We start from the raw sequence: 21743 nt of genomic DNA, 5'->3' as shown, positions 1-21743 counted from the left end.
AGTGTCATTATTTTGTCTCAAGATGCACACCAGTAATGTTTTTTTTTTATAAAAATGTTTTTAATTTATAAAAACGACTTAAATGCCCTAATTGAACTAAGGCTTAATCTAAACCCTGTCTGTGAAACCGGGCTTATAAGTTTTACTTTAAAGTACATTTAAATTTTTTTTTTTATATTTTGTCATGCTTTAAAGAAGTACACTTATTTTGATGTGTTGACTATAATACTAAAGTTCATGCTTGATTATAATTTGAACTGTAGTGTGTTGTTTGATATTACATTTAAAGTTAATATATTAAGTTAATATATAAAAGTACTAAATTGCAACTGAATCATCATTAATGTGTAATTACAAATACATTTAAATATATGATATATGATATATTTATATGACATAAATATATGACATTTCAGTTGAAATGACATTAGAGGATATTTTAGTTTACTATAAATGCTCATCAATACAATCTGCAGTACACTTTAACTATATTTCAAAGATAATATAACTATGAAATGACATATAAAAATCTACTTAAGTCCTACTTAAGTGGGTTGGAAAAGTTATTAATAAACAAATGTAAATAACTGCATTCGATATAAATTGTCCAAACACATTACATTCAGTTCACACTAAAGTATATTCTTTTAAACTATATAATTTCCATAATAAGTATTTCAGTATGTAATAAGTATGCTAAAGTGCACTTCTTCTTTATAAGGGACAGCTCATCACCACCCACTTTAACACACTAACATTACCTGTGCTCACCATCTCTGTCTGTCTCTTTCGCCTGTCTGCCTTGGCTGTCCCATGCGCCCGGTTCCCGAGGTCCTGTCCCCCCGCCCGTTTTCCCCTTAGTGTCTAATGCAAAATTTATGCTCACGAGGTGGTTTCAGTGGGTGGAAAAATCAATACCGCCGGGCCCTGATGCACAGGGAGAAAGAGTGCTCTTTGACTGACAGTAAAAGCATGAGGAGGGGATTGAGGGGGCACTTTTAAAGCGAGGATAGGTGGACGACGGCACAGAATTGGCCCATCCACATCATATTACAGCCTCATTTAAAGTCTGATTTCGATAGCAATTCTTTCTATATTCTAAACGAAGAAAAGTTTTTAGAAAAGATTACACTCCTGTTCTACCTGTTATTAAAAATGCATTTTTAAATCATTGTTGTTCTGCCCTTAGCTGCATTCCTGATGTTGATAAGCGCAAGCCTGTGCAGGCAGCGGTGTCGAAATGAAGTGATTTAAAGACATCATAAGGCCTTTGTTGTTCGCTGCCTGCATTGTGCTTTGCTTTAGCCTTTGAAAACACAAGACGGAATGTGTACGCATGTAACTGAAAAACCAATTCGGGGTGTAAACCAGGGCTCTGAGAAAGTGTGTAAAGGAAAAAGAAGTTTCAATGGAATGAAACAGCTTTAAACAATAGGATTTGCCCTAAATCCTTCTCCCACTATCATTCACCTCTTTAATTATTCCTTTTGCTCGTCTCGCGGAGCATGTAAGCGCTATTGCGCACTACCGAATGAAGAGGAGAGGAGCGTCGTGCCCGCGGGCAGCCGGTCTGTTGAAACATAGAGCTCTAAGTGACATGACACCGCTTGTGATTCCTAATGCACTTTAATAAAATCCAATACTGCTGGAAAATGCAAGCAAAAAAGTCACCCACTGATTTGAAACGCGAATTATCCCGAAATATCAAATACGTACAAATTTGTGTGCGTTGTTCAACGCTTTTTTTTTTTTTGGTTGCGACGAGCATCCCTGACATACACTGAACCCTTTTATGAGCTCGCAAACAGTTTTGCAACAACATTTTAAACAGCAGACTTCCTTGCACAATTCTTTGGGGGGAAAAAACAAGCATACGGTGTTTAATACGACCTCAGCTTTTTGAGACAAGCACCGTGATCCTTTCTGCCGGTTTAGTAGTTTCTCTCCTGCATGGCCTATGAGGTATTTGAGTGGTCTGAGAGATACATGATGAATGAAGTGGCGTGCTACTTATGCGCTTATCGTGCTCAGTGACTAGCAACAGGTTCAGCAGAGGCCAGCCACAGTAAATGAAACTCCTCAGCAGGACAATACATCATCAGAGCAAATGTATGCGGCCCAGACGTATATGCGTGCGTCTCCCGCTCGTGCAGGACACCGACAACGGCCTTATGGGTAGGAGGAGGAAGAAGAAGGGGGTGGAAAATGTAGAAGAAAAAAAGATGGAGGGAAAGGGTAACAAGGAGAGAAGGAGAGGAAAGAAATATGGTCTGGGATGTGTGGAAGCACAACGGATTTCCTATTAGCTGATGGACATTGTTTCTTTTTTCATTTTTTTAACATTAACTGCCCAGGCCGGGAAAGCAAATAGAACTTGCCATGGCTAATATCACACGTAGGGCTCATAGAGAGGAGATTTATCATGATGAAATACCGTAATGCACATAGGCTGTGCACACATTACGTTGATGCAGCTCTGTTGGATTTTTTGTCAGTGAAGGTCATCATTTTCTATTTAAAAAAGCACATTATCATAATATTAAATATTTCAAATGAGAATTTTTAATATAAAAAAAATCTGTCATTTTTTATTAAATGAAAGATCCGGTTTAAACTTACACAAAAGTTTCAAAATAAAAAAATAAAAAAAATTACATTTATTAAAATAAAATAGTTATTATGGTAACAATGCTAAGGAACCTTTTTAAGAAAGAAAATAAAAGGATAAAGCAGAAGAAGATGAAAAATATCATAGTATTCTTTGCAATTTACCTTACACCCTTATAAATAAAGTACTACCACTGTACCATGGTGCTGTCAAGATCGTGTTTAGTTTCACTGGGTCTCATTCACTAACCATGCATACGCAAGGATTTGTACGTGAAATCTGCATATGTTTTCACGAACAAATCATGGTAACACTTTATTTTAAGGTTATTTAACATAGTTACACATTACTACATGTACTTAATATAGTAATAACAGTAAATTATGCATAATTACAAGTAACTAACCCTAAATCAAACCCTAACCGTAACTCTATAGTAAGTACATGTTGTTAATTATTATTACTCAGGATTTATTTGAGTAAGTATAAATAAAATACGCTTTATTTTAAGGTGTCTTTGTTACACTGTAATTATACATTTGAGTACCGAGTAATATTAACTACATGTACTTACTATAGAGTTACGGGTTAGAGTTAGGGTTTGATTTAGGGTTAGTTACTTGCAATTATGCATAATTTACTGTTATAACCATACTAATAACTATATAATAACTATATAACTACATGTAACATATGTAAAAATGACACTGTAAAATAAAGTGTTACCAAATAAAGTGTAACCCAAAGCATGATTCATCAATAACTTTCATTTTAATTTTACTCAAAATCTACGAAAGTAGGAGCAACTGAAACCAAATGTACGCAAAAATCTCATACTCTGGGTGGTCTTATAAATGTGTTAAAATGAAATTTTATACATATTTCATCATAAATATATGTCATCATTATACATAGACTATATATATATATATATATATATACACACGTGTTGTGAATTAGGCAGAAATATTTCGTTGGGCGTTCTCTTGTGCGTATAAATATGAATAATCCATGTAATTATTTAGTCTTGTTTAGTTTCATTGTCATTGCCTGAGTTCTCATTTGTTACTATGATTTCTAATTAGACCTAACCTGTTCACCATTCTGTTAATCATCATCCTCTGTGTATTTAAGCCTTTTGTTCTCCTATAGGTTCATGGTCTCGTATTAACGTTACATGGATCTTTGTAGTTTGTATTTGTTCCTGTTGTTTATTAAAAGTGATTTCTATGTTCACTCTGCGTCACGCATCTTTCTTGTGGATTAAGCTACAGCCAATCCATGACAGGTGCAGTGATAATTTATGTGAATTTTCAAAGTATTAATAAATTTCATGATTTTTCCAGGCCTGGAAATTCTAAAACACTATATATATAGGATAATAAAATTAAATAAAATTCTCTATTAATGAAATTAAATAAAATCATATACACACTCTTATGATTTTGAATGCTGTGGAGCCTTTTAAAGAGAGAACAAACAGACAAAGCAGAATAAAATGAAAACTGTTACTTGTTAACGAACAACAGAGAAAAAAGAAGGACATTAAAAAGCAATGGGCAAGAAAAAGATAGAGAGAATGAAAAGTTTCATGTTTTTAAGGGTAAAATGACACATTCACTGTGCCTCTTTGCCCTCAGCCCCCTCCTCTCCTCTTCCAGCAGTGTCCAACACTCAGCCCTGTTTGTGAAAGATGTACGAGTTTAATGTGACGATATCTCCTCTTCTCTCACGTCTGTGGTCTACTTACCAGCTACATGATCCAACTCTGATGCGCCTGCTGTGTTTTCAGCAAGGAGCCCTCAGGGACCATTACACTCCACCCTGCCTTCCTCTGGGGCCTTTTAGGGCCCCTTAACACTTACAGAAGACCCTTGAATCTGCAGCCCTTCCCCAGAAAGCACATCTATTAATTAAGGTAATTAGGCCCTGAGATGGCAATTAGAAACCGCAGATAGCTTTTAGCCTGTCTGCCGCTTCCAAAAAGGCTTGGTTTCAGCACCATCTGCCGCGTCAGAAATCACCACAGCATCTTGTGTTTCCGAGAGAGGAGGGCGAGCGCCGTTATCTGAGATATAGACCTTCACCCGACCGAAGGGTCAAATTCTAGACCCTCTCATATTTAGGCTTTTCATCTGATATGAAATGACAAATGAAACTCTTATCATGTGTCACTCACTATTGGCTTGAATAGTGATCCTTATTAAAATACGTTTGCCGGGTTTATATGGATTGAATTGTTAATACACCTGCAGCAGCTTAAGCGAAAGAGGAAAAGAAAGTTATAGCACTTGTATTAAAACGCTCTGTGATGTGTATTGATAGGCTGATTCTTTAGATATTGATTGAACGGCACAGCTGTAATGACGAAGCTAGATTTGTGTAGGTTTTTATTGATTCCGTTGTAAGTCGGCAATGATAAGCTGTGAGGTTGCTATTGATCGTTTTGGACATTCAATACACTTGTTTTCATTTGGAGATTTCACTGTACTTTATCGATGAAATGTTTCTTCTTTTAAGCCGTAAGTGGCCAGAGCAAAATTCATTTGAACACCTACGTATTTTTGGACTTTCTTTAAAAGTTCCCGGGGTGCTGTAACAATGCCAAACTTGACTTTCCACAGAGGCTGAAATGAAGTTTTAAAGTGTGGTTTTCCAGTTAAAATGAAATAAAAGCGATGTGTGCCACTCAAAGGCCCAAACATTCTTTGTTTTCATCCATTAAGAAGACTAATTATCATATTTTTACATAAAATACCATTTACTCACACAAGAAGGTGTATAGGTCGCAACAAACTCTCTATCTCCCCATACAAATGCACTTTGTTCTCGCTCTCAGTCTAATTGTTTCTGCCAAAACTCTGAGTTCTTACAGTAAATTGCAGGGGAGTTTCAGCCATAAGTCATATTATACACACATGCATTTCACACACACAAACACACTCACAAAAGAATGAAATATGGTTTACGAGGTCCTGTGACAGAGCACAATCGCACATTGTCAGTGAAGTGTGATAACCCCATTTTCATTCCGTTTCACTCCCATGAAATTACCATTAGCATTACGAGTCATGCAGAACCCAGATAAATGTAAAAACGCTACCCGGTTCTTCCAGACAGGAATAACAGTCCCCACAGATTACCATCTCTCTCTTTCGCCTTCTGCTTGCTCTGACTCTAATATTTCATTTACAATGTTTCGTCAGTTCATGCTCCCCTCACTGACCATGTAAATCACTAATCAATTTCCATTTCCAGAGCTTGACAACTGAAAGCCTATGAAATGTGTCTCAGAAGTCTATGTAAAGATTTTAATAAGATATGGGACGAGGTATTGAAAATTACAACAGGAATATAGTACCTCTGTGCTGAATGACTAGGCTTTAAGCAGTTAAACAAGGGCTTCAGAATCCATCCTAACCGGTTTATCAAACCACTAACCCTAAGTATTCAACTTCAGTGCATAAATCATTTAGGAGAGATGTGCTATTACTTTTCTAAGGCAGTGGTTCTCAACTCAAAGGTCCCCCTTGTCCAACACTAATCGAAGGCCCCCGATACAGGTATACGCTCAAATATTTCTTTGGGTATTTATGCTGTAATTATATCAAAGCTGCCTGTCTTTTTATTAAAACAAACTGGGACATATATCAAATTAACTAACCACAATTAATGTTGTGATTCTAAAAGTTCAAGAACTGTACTGTATGTCATTCAATAAAAACAATAGTTGAGGAGAAATAAAAAAACAAAAAAATATATATGATTGCAGTTAAAAAAAAAAATTCATTACTATTTTTTAGCATTTTAATTCAGTTCATTTTTTAAATTGTATTTATAATGAATGAATGAATACATTTAATTTAATACCACTTTAAAATGAAAAAAAAAAAAAAAAAAAAAAAAAAAATCAACTGTGGGTACTTTTGGCTGTGGACTTGTAATAACTATGTCCAACAGTGTACTGTATATACATGCAGTCCAGTAGAATTCTGTCATTTTTGTTCATATTTCTCAAAGTCATTTCCACCACATCTCAAATTATGTATTTTCTTGCTTTTCTGTTGTGGAAATGAAAATGGCATATATGGAATAAAAAGGCAGACATGTGACAAAATATGACAAAATTACAGCTTAATTTAAAATGACGCACAATAAAAATATTCTGTTGAAGAATTATCTCATATTTTGGAGAAAAAATACATTCAAACACTTTATTTGAAGCAAAACTGACAGTGTAAAAAAAAAAAATATATATATATATATATACTTTATTTTAGGGTATTTGAACTATTTGCTTATTAGCATACATATTGGCTCTTTATTTGTACTTATTAAGCAGATATTAATGCCTTATTCTGCATGACCATCTTAATCCTACCTAATACCTAAACTTAACAACTACCTTACTAACTATAAATAAGCAGTAAATTAGGAGTTTATTGAGGGAAAAGTCGTAGTTAATAGTTTATATATGTTCCCTACACTAAAGTGTTACCATATATGTATATATATATATATATATATATTTGGGGGGTGAAAATACTGACATACCTAAGGCTTTTGCACAGTACTGTATATATACATATATATGATAGATAGATAGATAGATAGATAGATAGATAGATAGAAATATTTTTAATAAATATTAAATTGTTTTGACTATTTAAAATCCTTGTTTAGATTATAATAGATTTACACATAATGTATATTTTTATGATAGATTTTCATATTTCAGGATTGAATGTCTGGATCTGGGTAAAACAATACATGAGGAGCATTTATAAAGTAGCTAAAAAAGACATGCTAGTAAGATTCCAAGGCAGTTTCATTGTGACTATCAACAGAAAACTGTTAGTTAAAAAAAAAAAAAAAAAAAAAATCAACCTCTGAGACATAAAAGTTGAAAAAACACCCAGAAGCTGCATAACAGCCCACTAAACACCACTCAGAACACATTATCAACCATCCTGGCAACCATCCACACATTAGCATCCTGGCAACAACTTTTGCACAGACAAACACCTTAATCCAAATATATAAATCTAGTTTTGACTCTAGACTTCCTCTTTGGATAAGACACTCATAATAATCTTCTCGTTCCAATATTTCCAAAACCTCTTATGTTTCTCATTCCTTCTCCGCTTCCTCTCCATCATTACTTTAATAGCTTTTTTTTTATCCCATGTCTAGTGTGTCCTGAGCAGTTTGTAGTATGTATGTATATCCCTTACTCCAACATCCTCCTACTCTTTCATTACATATCTGAGTGAGCATGGGCGCAGGGCTGGACTCTGCCAGCACAAACATGTGGCTTTGCCTCAGATGTTCTACCTCCGAGGAGCTGTAGTCTCAGCGGTGTGGGAGGGGGTTAGGAGGAGGCGCGGTGAACGCGCACTAAACGATAGGTTTAATTTAATGCCAGTTTGAGAGGCTTAAGTTATTTCAGGCCTCCCTGCACCAGTTCTTCATCGGGAGAGAAAACTGCCAGTTCACTCCTTTAAAAAACATTACTGGCACTTCCCAATTATTTGTAGACTGATGCAATTACCATAAAATATGTATCGAACATGGATGAGTGGAGGGAGGCTAAATCCCAGCAGAATCACAGAGGCATACTGTATATGTGGGCCGCTCTGTGTCCCGGTTCTCGGCTTATACGGAGCACGTGTGTCTCTTTCGGTTTTACCACAGGAGGGCCGAAGCAATGTGGCCGCCTCGATCGAAACGGACAAAGCCATATCCGATTACCATTATTATTGTCTTTTCCAATCTTCCTTCACATCCCCCCTCCATTTCTCTTCCCCTTTCTCTCTCTGAGGACGGATATTTTTCCTCTTTTCACAGTTTAAACAGAGTGACAATGCCACCAGTCATGCAGGACAGAACAGTATGTGGCAAGACAGGCAGCTGGTGAAGCCATTTCAAGATGACAAACGCCACCAATATGTCAAACATTAACAGCTCGATTTTACTTGACACCCGAAGGACATTCTGTGCCCTTAATGTTTCACACGCACAATTGATGTAGCTAAAGGTCTTATTTTGTTTAGTAAGACTAAAGTAAATAATAACATTCAGTTCGCTCAAAAGCAGCGGATTAAACCCAAAAACTGTAAGAAAATCACAATTAAATCATCAGGTTTGACTACTAAATCCGAACAAACATGATGTGCCACTTATGAACTGCATCAAAAAGATAAAAGAACAGTTTGGGAACATTGGTGTAATGTAAATTGATTGTGCATGTAAACATGTAAATTAATATAAATATTAAACAAACATAAAATGCTTGTTCTTTTTAGGATAACTCCCTCTAAACACTCAAATGAAGATTTTTTTTTATTTTTATTTTGTTTTATCCATATTGTTTTCACATCCATACCTTTAAAAAAAGACTAAATAACTAACAAAGTGTACATACATACATACATACATACATAGACTACCGTTCACAAGTTCAAAAGTTTAGCACCAGTAACATTATTTTCATGTTTTTGAAAGAAGACTCTAATGCTCACCAAGGCTTCATTTGATCATATATATATATATAAACAGTAACATTGTTATATATTATTACCCTTTAAAATATGTTTTATATTTGAATATTTGTTAAAATGTAATTTATTCCATTAAATTTTAGCTAAATTTTCAGCAGCCATTACTCTAGTCATTAGTAACACAAGATCCTTCAGAAATCATTCTAATTTGGTGCTTAGGAAACATTTCTTCTTATTATTACAATCATTGCTGAAAGCAGTTGTGCTGGACATGATGATTTTTTATGAATAGTTCAAATGAACAGCATTTATTTAAAATAGAAATCTTTTGTAACATTGAAAGTAAATTTTTACTGTCACTTTTGATCAATTTATTGCATCCTTGCTGAATAAAATATTAAATTCTTTTTAAAAAAATGATTGACCCTAAACTTTTAAACGATAATGTAGACATGTTGTATACAGATACTTTATATATAGATACAGATAATACATATATACAAAAAAAAAAAAAAATATATATATATACACACACACTAGAAATACCGATGATATATGCCGATAATGCCGATATATCACGATAATGAATATGCACAATATTATTATCATAGGCACTTAAAAATGCCATGAATAATTATTTATTACGAATTATTCAAATTTTCAATTACATTTTAAGAATACGTTCCCCATCAACTGTATAAAATGCACATCACTGCTGTATGCTGCGTCAAAGGGACACTGCGCACTCGATATAAACAAGCCCAACGCGCATGAGAAGCACATGAGGGAACGAGTGAAGGAGACGCGCTAAATGAAAGTGCATGTTAACTCTCTGACAGCAGATGGCGCTGATGGAACAGCAGAAATGCAGCGGTTACCCCAGAAACCACGTAAACAAAGCAGCTATATATATATATATATATATATATATATTTAAATTCCAAATAAAAAAAGTAACTTTAAAAGGTCAAAACAGGTAGAAATAAGAAAGAATCACAGTTATATGTTAATTCATTTTGCAACTTATATATGCTTATTGTTTGAGGCCTTGCTTACCTAATGTTTTATCCTTTGCTACCTGTCCTACTAAATCACATGATGTCCTTAAAGTCATTCTGCTAAGAAAGCACCTGCAAAAGCACGCTATACCAAGCTAACATTTCTTGTGAGTGTGCAGATGCTTCATTTGAGTGTGATGTGGTAAAATGTGTTGGTACTTGTGCAATGATGTTTATTGTTTGTGACGTGAGGTGCTTTCTGTTTGAGCGCATGAATATGTGTGGGCCTACCTCACTGCGTGCGTATGTGTACAATACGATTTGTGTTATTTTTGTGGCTAAGCCACTGTCATATGCAGTCACACGGCATCACACTCAGTGGGAAAGAAAAGAAAACTGAACAATATCCAAAGCGAGCGGCACATGAGAATCTTTGTCTCTTTCTCAATTGTCTTGGAGAACATGTGGTGTAATCCCCCTAAAACACACACACACTCTAACACCACCTCTCACTCTCAATTATTTGGCTGCTGTCACAACAAATCAATCAAATTACCACAGCAAGTCTGTGTGCAGGTGCTGCTAGTGCATTGCTAGTCACATTAGCTTTGAAATGTATGAGGGCGGCAGCAATTTTATCACTCTTATTTAATATGACTCTCTCCTTATGAGTCGTCTTACAACTGCCTCAAACTTAAAACATTAAAGGACATTGTGGAAGGCATGCTGGGAATACAGTACTTTTAAGTTAAACCAAGAAATGCAGGGAAAGAGAGTGAGAGAAAAAAGATACTGTCTATTTTTATATTAAATCAATGTTTAGGGTCCAAAACAAGTTAAACTCCATGGAGAGCATCACATAATTTTAACTTTTTTTTGCATGTTACAGTAATGCACTTATAATGGGGAAAGACATTCCAGAGTGCAGCTCATAATTTCTTCTGTACCAAAATATGATTTTTGAGATTGATCTAGAAGTTGTCTAAATCCTCCTTTTAGTGGCTGGATTAACGTTCTAGATAGATAAACTTGCTATGCTATAGATGGATTTGTCTATGTAAACAGGTACACTCCTATTAAAAAGCAGTGCTGGGTAGTAACTGATTACATATAATCTGGATTATGTAATCAGATTCCAAAAATGAAGTACTTGTAATTAGATTAGATCTCTTCATAAAATACTTGTAATTAGACTACAGTTATTTTTATCATTATTTTTTTGTCATGTAATTTGGAATCAGTAACCGACTACAATTTGTAAGTAATCTACCCAACACTGTTCAAAAGTTTAGGTTCAATAAGAAAGCAATACTTTTATTCACCAAGGACACATTAATTTGATCAAATATGACAGTAAGTACAGTCCTAATGTTACAAAAGATTTCTATTTCAAATAAATGCTGTTCTTTTTAACTTTCTACCCAAAGAATTCTAAAAAATGCATCATTGTTTCTACTAAAGTATTTAGCAGCACAACTGTTTTCAATATTGATAATAATAAGCAATACTTCTTGAGCACCAAATCAGCATATTAGAATGATTTCAGAAGGATCATGTGACACTGAAGACTGGAGTAATGGCTGTCACAGTTAATAATAAATAATAATATGTCACAATAATACTATTTTTAAGTGACTGAAAAACATGAAAAAAAATCTTAACGACACCAAACTTATGAACAGTGTTGTATATTTCAGGTATCTTTGCATTGTGTGCCTATACCTGTGGATTACTATAAAAAAATTTTTTAGAGTTGATTATTTTCAGTGGTAATTGATAGTTTAACTTCTATCTAACCCAGAACATCCCTTTAATTAGGTTACAGGATTAGTTCACTTAAAATGAAAATGACCCTAAGATTTACTCGCCCTCAAGCCATAGGTGTATATGACTTTCTTCTTTCTGATGAACGCAATCGGAGTTATATTAATACATATCCTGATGCGTCCAAGCTTTATAATGGCAGTCAATGGGGCAACGAGTTTGAAGCTCAAGAAAATGCATTCATTATAATGAAAATATTTTAAATATTGAAAATATGTTTCTTACACAAATGCATCGCTTCGTTTCAGAAGGCCTTTATTAACCCCCCGGAGCCATGTGGAGTATGTTTATGATGGACGGATGCACTTTCTTGAGCTTAAAACTTGCCCCGTTGACTGCCATTATAAAGCTTCAGGATATTTATTAATATAACTCCGATTGTGTTCATCAGAAAGAAGAAAGTCATATATACCTAGGATGGCTTGAAGGTGAGTAAATCTTGGAATAATTTTCATTTTAAAGTGAACTAATCCTTTAACATACTGCTAAGGCACTTTACTGAAGAAAATCAATCAATGAAACCTAATTAATCTTTCATGTTACTTAAACACAAAAGTCAAAATGTTCTTTTTGGTGGCAGAACATTAAAACACAAATACAGGGTACATCAAACCTCTTTCTCCTTGACTCTTCTGTCTTTTACTCTCTACCTTTTCCTCATAATGAAATATCAGTGTTTTCATGTCTACACAGTATTATTAAGTGAACAGGTTCAGTTCAGCACCACGGACAGCTCACTCACAAGAAGCATTTTATGGAGATAAAACTGTGTCTTCAAGAGTCATAAATCGACACATTTTTGAGATTTTAACAGATATATGTGTGTTGCCCTTTTTTATTAAAAATGTATGTAATTAAATGTAATTGTTCTAGTTAAAAACAAAGTTTTTATCATCTTGTCAGTTGTAAACCCATGTTCTCTAGGGAGGCATCATTTTCTGTAGCAGGCAACTTTCCTGTAGCAAGTATTGACTCGAAACGAAAGTCTCTTAAATTAACTTTCACTTGCAGTATTTTTTTTTTTTTTTAAATATGGCAAGAGTAACAGTTCTTGTTACCTCAGTTGCAAACAAGTCACTAGCAAATTATGAGCTTTCTATTGTCTTTCCTGTGTTCAACTTTATCACCCTTAAGGCTTCGAGTTTCTCTTTGACTTGGCTACTTTTAGCTAACCTAAGTGAGTTAGCAGCTTCAAGTTCCCCGTCTGTGTCAGTACTCAGTCTAAAGCGATGCCCCGGTCTGACAGGAGAGCGATTCCTGTGAGACTACAACTGCTCTTTCATTGAGACAGAGGAGCAGTGTTGTGATTAGAGCCAACATGGTTCCTCATTAGCCTACGAGCACGGAGAGACTCAGGCAATTACTCCTCATCCCTGAGTGCCGTTTTATGTTTCCTGCAAAGGGAACGCGCACACTATTCCTTCCCAGAACCCCCCACACTCCCCCTACACGCTACGCTGCAGGTTCTGATGTGCACCGATCAGGCAGCTTACAATATGAATATGAAAGAGCCAGAGTATACATTTGTTCTGCATTAACTCAAAGTAGGCTGACAATGTAGCACTGATCTTTCATTTGCCTTACATCTCTTTAGGGAAAATATGCCGTATTACAAGGATGTTTCCAAAAAGCCTTTTCATAGGTCATGAAAAGACAGTTATTTCATGATCTGAGGGTTACCCTTATGTTTTTTGCGAGAGGCCTGTTTTGAGGCTTTCTGAGCTGATGAGCAACAACGTAGATGTTATTTTCGTTCTGCAGCTTATTGAAAGACGCTTTGATGTAAGGAGAAGCACATTCTGTCATTTGGTTTGTTATGAGACAGAATATGGAAGGAATGTACAACAGAGGGATTTGTAATTTTCAAAACAGCGAAATCATATCATTAAGTCTCATATCAAGTCAAATGAAATCAAACGATGTTATTTGTGGCAGGAAGAAATGTCACAGTGTCAAGCAAACAGACTTTCATTTTGCCATGTTTTTTGAAACAACACCCTGCATCATATATATATTCACATTATAATTTCAAATCCAATCTCTTTTTTTATTAACAATTCCTAAAAAATAAATAATTAATTCTATTCCTAACACCATGTTTACAGTCTGATGGACAAACAAACATGAGGCTGATTCTTATTCTATTCAAGTTACGGCTGGAATCGTACACATAGTGTTCAAGAGGGAATTCACTTTCTTTACTTGACATGTCCAGACATTAATCTTCCTGACAAAATAACAAGCTACAGCGGCGCCAGGGTTTAAAATGAGCGCGGAGTAACGCAAGCGCAGGCTTTTATTTAGACGACCGTGCCGAACTTCATGAAGCTGCCCCATCGCTGTGACGACCATTCATCAGTGCAGAGACGCAGTGGCGGGTGTGCACACGCACCACTGAGCCTTCAGCTCGGCACGCTCACGTGGATGGTCACAGTGAGGCGGCCATCTCCTAATTTGGAAAAGGTGAGCGCTATGATGTCATAAGGGGCTCTTGCAGTTATACATGTCCTTTTGCCTTAAAAGTGATGGGGTTTTTTTTTACACTTCACACATTAAAGGGTTAGTTCACTAAAAAATTAAATGCTCTCATCATTTACTCACCCTCATGTCCTTACCAAACAAAAAAAACAAAAAATTATGACTTCCATTGTATAGACAAAAACAGACATTTATCAAAATATCTTCTTTTATGTTCTACAGAAAGTCATACATGTTTGGAAACTCATGTTTTTGAGTAAACGTGTAAATGATGACAGAATTTGGTCACACTTTAGATTTGGGTCCAATTCTAACTATTAACTAACTATTAACTTTGACTTTTTTGACTTAAACTCCTAATTACTGCTTATTAATATTTAGTAAGGTAGTTGTTAAGTTTAGGTATTGGGTAGGATTATGGGATGTAGAATATGGTCATGCAGAATAAGGCATTAATATGTGCTTTATAAGTACTATTAAACAGCCAATATCCTAGTAATATGCATGCTAATAAGCAACTAGGTAATACTGAAACTAGTGAATATAACTGTAAGTATGACAACTATAAGTAAATTATTTATAAGCTAAATACCAACAAAAAGTGAGTGGGGCCATATGTTTGCCCGACCAATGGCAGACAAGAAAACTGTTCAAGAAGTCAATATGTTTACAATGATGATCTTTTTCAGAATGAGTTCCAGTTTTTAAAAGAATACTGTAATGGATGCCTCTAATGAGTCATCTCTTTTGAATGAATCAAAAACACTGTAATTCTCAAGTAGTATTTTTTAGTATTGCTATTTAATATATAGTTAAGGCCAATTATTACCATCTTTAGAAAGTGTGAAAAGTCTATGTAAACACACCTTTTGCATTAACAGTTTAAAAAGATTTTCTTTGCATATATTTTGCATTACATAATTTTTAATAATTTTGTAGTTTCAATATCATTTTTCATTTTTAGGGTGATGAAAAATTGTTAATGGCTAATTCTGGCACATTTACAAAAAAAATGTGCATTGACCCTGCTAAATAGCCAAATAAATAAACTAATAAATACATAAAATTTATTTCTGCCAAATATTTATTTCCTAATTATTCATTAATTGAACCTTTAAGGAGCCACAATTGTTAAAAGAGGAATTAGAATCACTACTGAACCCTTTAGGTAACACTTTTAAATGAGGCTCAATTAGTAACAATGAGCAGAGCACATTTGTTACAGTATTTATTAATCATTGTTAATGTTAGTTAATAAAAATTAGCTCAGGTCCATTAAATAATATTAACAGACACAACTTTTGTTTTTATTAATGTATTAGTAGTTTGGAACATTTAACTAAGATTAATAAATGCTTTAGAAGTATTTTTATTATTGTTAGTTCATGTTAAATGATGTAGTTAACTAATGTTAAAAAAGGAACTTTATTGTAAAGTGTTGCATTCTTTACAACTCCTATCCCTATTTAGGAATGTGTAACCGTACTGATGATGACGTCATCAGGACTTTATGGTCTTCGTTTAATTGATGCAACAATGCATAAATAATCGGTATCTTGCTCTGATAGACACAAAGCATCCACGAGATAATGACATCATAAATTACTTTTTACTTTTTTAAACTCACAAATTTTAATTGAATTCTCACCCTGACATGAGCTATTATCTTATTTGCTCCTCATTAGTGTGACTTTCTATTAAAACGTATAAAAAATGGCATGTCTGCTTCACCTTCGAGTTTTTGATCTAGAGTTAATTAGAACATACTACACAAGCACCCTATGTGTCTCTGTGTCTTTTTTTGGTACTTGAGGTCTAGATCTCTGCAGGTTGTGATTAATCAGGCCTGGGGGGCTGAGCTCACCGCTCAACTAAGACTGTCTGGCAGAAGCGCTGTGCCAGCAGCTTTCCATCAATGGGGTGGGGTGATGGGATAGGATTGGGGGATTGTGGGACACTTGCTGTAGGGAGAGCAGACACAGTCAAATCATTTAATGTCACATGGCACCCGTGACACTACGCCCTTGGAGAATCCCCCAGGTTCTGATTCTAAAACTGAGAGGCCTAGTCAGAATAATTCACACTAGTTTGTCACTGGGTATTTTTTTAGGATGAGGACTTTTCTGTTTGCATTTGCACCACACATAAACACAATGTCAATGTTCATGATTTGAGTGCAAGAAGTACTTAAAGGGACAGTTTACCCAAAAATTAACTCACCCTCATGTTGTTCTAAACTTGTATGAATTTCTTACATCGGCAGAATGTAAAAAAATCATTTAAAGAATGTTGGGATCCAAACAACACTGGACCCTGTTGACTTTAACTGAATGTGGGGAAAATCACTGAGACATTTTTCAAAATGTTTTGCAGAAGTCGTAAAAATTTGGAACAACATGAATCTTTTGTCAGTGAACTATCCCTTTAAGTGTTCAGGGTAGTGGTGTTGAAAAGTCTCAGACCACTTCTATTTTGAATTTTTTTTTAACTTTTTTACAAAAAATGAAAATCATTTGCACCAAGTTTAAATAATATTTTTAATCCCAGACTTTCCACATAGTCTCAGACTTTAAGACTCCACTGTTCATGACCACTTGAAAAAAAAAAGAATCTCAGACAAAAAAGGACTCACTCACAACATTGTTGCTGAACAAGCATAAAAAGTAAATGTCCAGTTAAGACAGACAATTAATGGACCATTAAAATTCACTGCAACGAAGAACCTCTTTTATAGTATCTATTTTAGAGAGTCCTCGAAATGCGAAGCAGGCCCCACAGGCACATTATTGTGACTGAGGGAATTCTGGGAAATTTTAGATATTTATTTAGCCCATGTGAGCATTTATTAAAAGCCTAGACGTGCTCTGATGCGTGTTTTTATTTATGCATGTTTGTGTCCATTAGAGACTTCTTCTCCATCCCACTATTTTAGCCATCCATCCATCCATCTCTTCGGGACAACCTGTTTCCTGCCGTGCATTATTTTAATCTTCAGCCTCCTCCACATCCGAAAAAGGAAAACGTGCTATTTTACATGCACTCAAATTTATAACCTATCATTTTTTAGTCAGGCATTAGAGAAGGTACCTCATCTAAGATTTATGACTGATGGTTTCCCCCTTCCACCCCTCAATCTAATGGTATAAAAGAGACAATGTTTTAAACATTAAAATGAAAACCATTTACAACTATGATCAAAAGAGAACATTCGTGCATTAAAGTTTAAAAAGCGAGGAGAAGTATGGATGTGTGGACGGAAGGAAAGAGGAGGGGGAGAGATAGAGGTAAAGAGGAGAAGACACAAGCATGCTAGTGAATACTCCTACTGAAAGAAGAAAGAGCCTTAAAGTGCTTTTGCGCTTCGTTGCAAAACGCTGACCTGTAATGAATGTGAACTACTTTCCCCGCCTATATCGCTCTGATCCTCCTGTCCTCTGCCTTTTTCGAGCACTTTCCGCAGGTATATCTTAAACATGTATTTTTTGGTTGGGGTGATGGTACTTTGAGATGGCACTACTTTTATGAGTCCCAAAAACACAACAAACTGTAGAGAACCGAATGCTGTATACCAAAGAACGTTTTCATGATATCCAATAAATCAATAAATCAATAAATAAACAACAAAAAGCTAAAGAATATATTCATAGGATGTGCATTTGATGACCACTAAAAGAATTAAAATAGACTGTTAGCATTATTTATGTAAATCTCAATAAATAAAAAAATAAATAAAAAAACAAATGATTAATTAATTAAATAATTTGTGGTAAAAAAAAAAAATAATAATAATAATAATAATTACAAAAAATTTTGATACTGAACAATAAGTACTCATACCTTGCAGATTCTGTAGGGGGAGTGTCATGATGCCACCAGCAGCAGCGGCTGCCACCAGGCCCTGTATGTTGGCAGCAGTGGGCAGAGAGAGAACCAGGCCCTGCTGTCCACCCAGATGCCCACCAGCATTAAAGGGGATGAGAATGGGCTGGTTCAGACCCGGAGCTCCACCGGACATCACTCCACTAACTGCCGATGCCAGCTGCTGAGCAACCAGTAGAGACTGAAAGAGAGGAGTTTTTCAATGTATGACTTATATTTTATAATTTTATATATTGTTGCTTTTGGGCGAAAACCTTGTATGTCCAAAACCGCTACTCTTTAGGAAATGAGGGGGAAAAACCCCCCCTTTTTTTTTTTTAAATAATTAAACTGTATTGTAAAAGTTGACATTGTGGCTTTAAGGTCAGACACTTGCATGTGTAATTATTATATTATTAACATTTTACCAAAATCAAGCTCATATGGAGTTAAGTTGGCGTTATGGACCAGCATTAAAGTTTATATACATACAGTATATATATATATATATATATATATATATATATACATATTGTAACTTCTGGGTGAAAACCATGTTTTACCAAAATCAAGCTCATATGGAGTTAAGTTGGAGTTATGGACCAGCATTAAAGTTTATATACATACAGTATATATATATATATATATATATATACATATTGTAACTTCTGGGTGAAAACCATGTATGTCCAAAACTGCTACTCTTTAGGAAATGGGGAAAAAAAAAAAAAAATTTTTTAAATAATTAAACACTGTTGTAAAAGTTAATATTGTGGCTTTATATAAGGTCAGACACTTGCATGTGTTATTATTATATCATTAACATTTTACCAAAATCAAGCTCATATGGAGTTACATTGGAGTTATGGACCAGCATTAGAGTTTATACGGACATATGGAGCTTGACCTGAGAAATTTCGAAGGATTTCAGACATAAGTGATTTCTCCGTCATTAGAATGGGGCCGCATCTGGGGCAGTAAGTGCATCGAATTATGTTTTCTTACAGGTTATAAAGTTTATTATAGCTATGTGGGCAGTCAGTTTTTTCTGTTGTTTTGCCAAAATCTCTTTTATAAAAGTGCTTTGCACAGGTTATCTAAAACAATATTGACTATCACACAACGACAAATGCTAGACTCTTTTCCGCTCAAACACATAAAACATAAGCATAAACATTAAACATATAGTGTTTCTTGAGGCGCGGGTGGGGTTATGAGGCTTTACTGACAGTTTGAGGATCCAATGGAGTTAAGAGCTTTAGTCACAAGTTATTCTTAATACTTTTCATATTTGCAAAACCCACAGACAGGCATAAAGGGTGACCATTGGTAATGATTTATGAAGAGAAAAAATAAAATGGAGATACAAGGTGCTACTACTCCTTCCTACAATTTTCTCACTCTCTCTCTCATTTTTACACATTGGCTACATTATGATCACTCCCATTTAGTAATTTATTGCTGTTTCTTTGGCTTGATCTTGTACAGTCAACCGTACAGTACTACTGAGGACTTTTCCATTTAAGTCTGATTATTCAAGCATTGTTTCCTCAGTGGTGAGTTTGTGTACTGACAACAGTGTTTATAAATTTATAAATTCTCAAACTCTTTAGATCTCCACAGATGAATGAAAGCTATACAGGTTTGGATCAACATTAATTTTAATCTGAGGACTTTAAAGTTAAGTAGAAGGCCAATAATTTCTGGCACGATGCAGTTTTCCTAATTTTTAAACACAATGAAAAAATGGAATAGAATGACTATAAAAGATATGAGGTGCAACTATTCTATATGGGAGGATCTAGAGAAAACTTTCAAACTGAAAGTGGTTCCCTGATTTATTTGACTTCTGTGTGATAAGACAAGGCTTTACTCGTTGCTTTAACATTTCATTTACGACAACATCTTAAATCTATTGGTAATCAGCATAAAACAACAGTATTAATTATTCTTTCTCCATCTAAATGGAAAAAACAGACAAAAAGAATGTCAAAAAGACAAAAAAAACCTTCTTATAGAACATACTGAGAGATGTCATTTGTCATTTCATTCACTTTAAACACTGACATAAAAAGAATGCAAAAAAAAAAAAAAAAATCAATTAACCAGTCAAAGGACGACAACAAAGACTCTTCTGACATAGCTGTGTGACATGCTTAATCTTGCTGTTTTAAGTGTGTGTGATGTTGGTTATTTGAGGCACAAAATCAAAGATTGTCTGCCAGCATCTCATCTCAATCTCAAAGTGAATGCCATTGCCTGGTTTGCCTCTGTGCCCATGCTTGAAATCTTTGCTTTTTGAATAAGTCAGTTTAGAAATCCATATGTTGACATATTCTTGAGAGTTAAGAATATACACTATACGGTGCAAAAGTCTGGGGTCGAAACATTTTTTTATTAAGTATCCTATTCTCACTATTTTATTTCATTTAAAAAAGAAAAACTTTTGAACAGTAGTGTGTATAATGAGATCAGGCTTTGCCATAAATTTAAGCCAATGCATCAAAGAAAAAATATTTTTGGCACAGGTAGATTGTTCTTCAATCTATAAACAAAGGGTTAAATTAAAGACAACCTCAATGACCCACATGTTTATTTCAGGACTGTAGTTAATTGTACCTTTAAAAAAATGTAGCCATTTTAGTGTGGCTTTGTCTGAATTATTTCAAAGGATGAAATTTGTCTATAGCACTGGGTTTGGCATTTTCGTCCAAATTAACTAACTCTTAATGGCCCATTCTGAACTCCACTCATAGTACAGAGGAAATTATTAAAAAGGCACTTGACGTAAACAACAGAGCTCAACAGCCTCCATCAGTCTGAAGATGACTAAAACTGGTTGCAGAAACTCCTTAGACTAGTCTTACAAGTTAGTCATCTAATTTTTTTTCTTCAAGATTGGTTATAACTTTAAGTTAGTTACATAAAAAGGTAGATTGGTCTAATTTGAATTTTAAAAAGTAAGACTGATTAACTGCTTGTTGGTCAGACTAGTTCTTAAGACACATTCTCAAGTTAGCAACTATGTATATGCAACTGGCCCCTAACTTAGAGCTTAGGGCAAACTTTATAGAACACATAGATTTATAGAGTCCATTTGGTATGATGCAGGTTAACCAGAAAATATATATATAATATGAGGATATCTTTATGTTAATTCATAGGCTCTGTGACACAATTACATACCACTGATTTTTAAGACCTGGTACAAAACATGTCCCACAACTTCACCTGTCATTATTTATTCATTTATTTTTAAACATTTGCACTGAAATTAATCAGAGATGATCACTGGAATGTTCTTATGATAAATATGTCATTTCGGTAACACTTCATTTTAGGGTCTTTTAACTAGTTGCTTATTAGCATGCATATTACTAGAATATTGGCTGTTTATTAGTAATTAATAAGCACATATTAATGCCTTATTCTGCATGACCTTATTCTACATTCTTAATCCTACCCAATACCTAAACT

The 21743-nt window shown here is 34.7% G+C and overlaps 1 protein-coding gene across 2 annotated transcripts in view; it reads right to left on the bottom strand.

Annotated features, from left to right (window-relative positions):
• The window catches only part of pou6f2 (POU class 6 homeobox 2), a 113970-nt gene that overhangs the window by 66251 nt on the left and 25976 nt on the right, over positions 1-21743 (bottom strand). For both annotated transcript variants that reach the window (XM_051882396.1, XM_051882397.1), the window contains one exon: positions 18246-18468. In XM_051882396.1, coding sequence (XP_051738356.1) covers positions 18246-18468 — 223 coding nt within the window. The remainder of the gene's footprint in view (positions 1-18245; positions 18469-21743) is intronic.

The sequence above is a fragment of the Ctenopharyngodon idella genome, chromosome 23 (assembly GCF_019924925.1).
Source record: "Ctenopharyngodon idella isolate HZGC_01 chromosome 23, HZGC01, whole genome shotgun sequence".
Taxonomy (NCBI): domain Eukaryota; kingdom Metazoa; phylum Chordata; class Actinopteri; order Cypriniformes; family Xenocyprididae; genus Ctenopharyngodon; species Ctenopharyngodon idella.
Note: the sequence above shows the minus strand (reverse complement) of the source record. Positions and strands in the feature narration are given on the sequence as shown.